General features: G+C 45.7%; 1 protein-coding gene across 1 annotated transcript; it reads right to left on the reverse strand.

The window, feature by feature from the left end:
* Nucleotides 1–347: 347 nt before the first annotated feature.
* LOC110952366 (D(1)-like dopamine receptor) lies at nt 348–3,969 on the reverse strand. Its single transcript, XM_022195880.2, has one exon. The coding sequence runs from the start codon at nt 3,521–3,523 to the stop codon at nt 2,039–2,041; it is 1,485 nt and encodes a 494-aa protein (XP_022051572.1). The 5' UTR covers nt 3,524–3,969; the 3' UTR covers nt 348–2,038.
* Between the last annotated feature and the right edge of the window lie 223 nt (nt 3,970–4,192).

Below are 4,192 nucleotides of genomic sequence, written 5' to 3' on the forward strand. Positions count from 1 at the left end.
TGTCTGCGTGAGTATTGAACCATCAGTAGATCACAGGCAGCAAACAGCTTGTTTTGCACGACAGGCTGCAACAGATATGAGCGAGAAAGACGCAATTCTGTGGCAAAGGAGTGCAGGGGAGTCAAACTGATTTTAGTTCAGGTTCCGCATTCAGCCCAATTTCATCTCAAGCGACCAGTAAAATCACAGCATAATAATCTATAAATAACCACAACTCCGTTTTTTTTCCTTTTGTTTTAGTGCAAAAAGGTACATTTTGAAAATTTTCACATTTAAGGAATTATCCTTTTGCAAAACATTATGAACAACCTGGAATTTCTTGAGAAAAATAAGTTCACTTTCAAAAATATGATGTCTCAGTTTATCATTTACAGATCAAAACTTCCAGATCAGAGTTTCTACAAAGACACAAAACATTTATTTTATGATCAAAATAACAAAAAAAAGACAAAAAACAACTAAAGCAAGACAAAATACTACAACATGAGACACAACATGGCAAAAATGAAACACAGAATGACAAAGAAAGACAACAAAGAAAAAACAAAATATTTTTAAAAAACAAGACACAAAGTGACAAAAAGGATGGACAAACAACACAAGTGAGACAAACAACAAATAAAGCAAAACACAAAATGACAAAAATAAGACAAAAAACACAAGTGAGAGAAAAAGGAAACACAAAACAACAAAAACCAGAAACAAAATGATAAAAACATGAGATAAAGGACAAAAATCACACAAAAAACAACAAAAACAAGACAAAATACAACAAAAACGAGGCACAAAATGACAAAAGAACAATGAGCAATCTGCTATTTTACTTTATGATTAAAATAACTTGTCATGGACTAGAAATTATTTTAAATGTATAGTTTTATGAATTTACAATCTGCAGTTAATGCCTTCTCTAGAATCTTTACACTTTACAAAGTGGGCTGGATTGGACTTTCTGCTGGGCCGGTTTTGGCCCACAGGCCTCATATTTGACACCCCTGATCTAGTGTTTCCCAGCTGAATGCAACACTTTCTAATGGCAGGTGTAAGTATAACAGAAAAACTGCGGCATTTGGACTGCAGAGTTTGCAGAGAATGATGTGAGTTTGATCGGAACGGTTGCTGCTGCAGCGACTATCTGTCACTTCTCAGGTGCCGGTTTGTCCTTGAACGCACCGACAGCATCACATTGCTGCTACCTTCACAAAGACGACAATACCAGACACTGAAACTGGATGTTAAAGTCAACAAACCCTGCTCCTTCAATCTGTCCACCACTCAGATTGATTCAGTGACCCTGTGAAAAGCCGAAAATTATCTCTGTTATAAAGAGTCACTTGATAAACGGCCAATTTAAAATAGGCTCATGAAATTAAACGAAAGCCTGAACTAGAAATGCCAAACTTTCTTTTGACTTTCATCTGAATTTTGCAGACTCCTCTTCTTTAATTCTGTTAACACTAAAGAAAACAGTTGGATTTCAACACTTCTGTTTCAGTCCAGGTTCTGTCTTCTCCACTGCCAAACAACTGAACATTCATTACAGTTTGAGCCCATTTCACTGCAGACACTGACCTTCACATGTCCTTCAGCAGAGCCTCGGTGACGACCGAATTCACTCCTGAACTTTAACATCTAGGTTGATTCATGACTTTTCTCAATGAAAAGAGTAGATTTTATCTTCACTCCCAGTGCGGATATTAAATAACAGAAACATTCAGTGGTTTAAGGTAATAAATAAGATTTAATATCTGACAAAACTGTTCTTCTAAGGGTGTCAGGTGGTCTAATAACTAACTCCAAACTTCAAAAACATAGATTCAACAAAATGATTCAACAGCTGCACAGAAAACAAACCTCTAAATTTGGACAACTGCGAGTTTTTTGTGAAGCTCGGCTAAGTTTCTTGGTTGTGTTGAAGCTTTCCACAGGTTTCAGAGCTGCCAGGTTCTAAAGTCCAAATCAATCAACATGGAGGACAAGTTTCATTACTTATATCAATGTTTAAGTGTTTTATTTTTGAGCCAAATGTCTGCTCAGCTCAGTTTCCATCCTGGTGGACTTGTCCTGGTATCAGAGCGTCACTCTCCAGCCCGGCCGCCGATGTGAACGGTGTGATTGTCTCCAAGGAGATCTCCGGATCGTCCTCAAACTGGACGGTGGCGGGAAGCAGCAGCAGCCGGTCTCGGCTCGGAGAACCGTTGGAGATGATGGACTCCTCGTCAAACTGCGGGCTCATGTCCTCCAGGTGGTCCGACCCGACGTTGACGGACCGAGGATGCTGCTGTGGCTGAGCGGGAACCAGCGCCTCCTTGTGGAACGTCGTGTCATGGTGGTAAGAAACCAGCTCGTTGCTGAAGTTCACGGCCTCCACCACGTTGTTGGAGCAGATCCGGTTGCAGCCCAGGATGGTGGCGAAGGCCCGCCGGAAGTCTGCATTGAAGGCGTAGATGACCGGGTTGAGCGAGGAGTTGGCCCAACCGAACCAGACGAAAACGGTGAAGGTGGTGTCGCTGACGCACGGCGGGTCACAGAACGGGACGGTGCAGTTGAGGACGAAGAACGGCAGCCAGCAGAACACGAACACCCCCATGATGATGGAAAGCGTCTTGAGGACTTTGGTTTCTTTCTTGAAAGACGACTTGAGCGAGGCTTCGTCGTTGGGTCGGTGCTGCTGCTGCTGGTTCTTGTTCATGCCATGGCCTTGGTTCTGCGCCTGCTCCGCCGCCCTTTCCAAAGACGTGATCCGGCGGATTTGGGTCTGAGCGATCCGGTAGATGCGGGTGTAGGTGGCAATCATGATCACCACGGGGATGTAGAAGCTGATGAAGGAGGAGGAGATGGCGTAGGTCTTGTTCAGGTTGGCGACGCAGCTCTTGGTGACGTCAGCGGTGACGTTGAGGATGCTGCTGTTGGTGAAGTTCCTCGACACCATCGCCAACACTTCGTCCATCGCCTCGTCCTCCTCCTCGCCCGCCCGGTGCCAGTTCAGCTGCACCGGGATGAAGGAGATGAGGATCGACAGCGTCCACGCCACCCCGATCATGACGAACGCCACCCTGTGAGTCATTTTCTGCTCATACTTGAAGGGGCTGGCGATGGCCCAGTAGCGGTCCACGCTGATGATGCACAGGTTGAGGATGGAGGCCGTGGAACACATGATGTCGAAGGCGATCCAGACGTCGCAGAAGCGTCCGAACAGCCAGGCGTCGGTGACCTCGGTGATGGCCTCCCACGGCATCACCAGCACGGCCACGAACAGATCAGACACGGCCAGTGAGATCACGAAGAAGTTGGTGACTTTGGAGCGCAGGTGGCGGAACTTGATGACGGCTGCACAAACCAGCGTGTTTCCGAGCAGCGTGGACAAAATGAGCAGGAAGAGGACGCAGCCCACCAGGACGTGCAGCCCGCCTCTCCCCGCCCCGTCCCAGCCGCCCTCCTCCTCATCATCCTCCCCCTCGCTGGTCTCGTCCAGCTCCGACAGAACTTGGGTGAAATTACTCCACGTCGTGTAGTTTTCCATTTCTGTGCAGAAAATGCAACTAAAAGTGGCGACAGGGAATTAAAATCCACAAATGAAACCGTGTCTGTTCTTTCCAGCTGATCCCAACGCACAAACCATCCTCTAATATCTGCAATAATAAAATTAAATAAACCAAAAAATGTGACTTTCTCCAGTAAATAATCTGAGTGCGCGTCGTTTGTCGTGTGTCTTTGTTAAAATCAGATCCTTATTCCGGTCAGTCGGAGCGCAAATCAGCAGCCAGAGGAGACTTCCGCGGATAAATCTCCAGAAATTGAATTAACAAAGGTGTAAAAATGAGAAACAAGCAGCAGCTGGAGCGATAAATCCAGCGGAGTGTCTGAGAAAGGTCTGCGTCCCGGTCTCCGTCCCGGTGTGACTCATTGTGGACTCTCCGCTCCGTGTGACGCTCCAGCTCCCGGTCAGGTGAAAAACACTGCGGGGCTCGTTACCTCCTCAGACCAGGTAATAGATTACTGTCATCCCTCCCCCTCCTCGGCGGAAATTCGTGCAAAAATCATGAGTTTTGTCGGAGGAAAAGTGATTTTATTTGGTGCGTTAAAGACGCAATTCTGCTTCTGCGAGAAATAAGCGACTAATTTAGAAAAAACATAATTATATAGCAGATTATAATTTAATAATTTTTGATGTGACCGCCGCCGCAGCAAG

Source organism: Acanthochromis polyacanthus, chromosome 15 (assembly GCF_021347895.1).
Source record: "Acanthochromis polyacanthus isolate Apoly-LR-REF ecotype Palm Island chromosome 15, KAUST_Apoly_ChrSc, whole genome shotgun sequence".
NCBI lineage: Eukaryota > Metazoa > Chordata > Actinopteri > Pomacentridae > Acanthochromis > Acanthochromis polyacanthus.

Bases quoted from the DNA above. Each gene is read 5' to 3' on its own strand.
- LOC110952366 (XM_022195880.2), bottom strand. From the start codon at position 3,523: ATGGAAAACTACACGACGTGGAGTAATTTCACCCAAGTTCTGTCGGAG.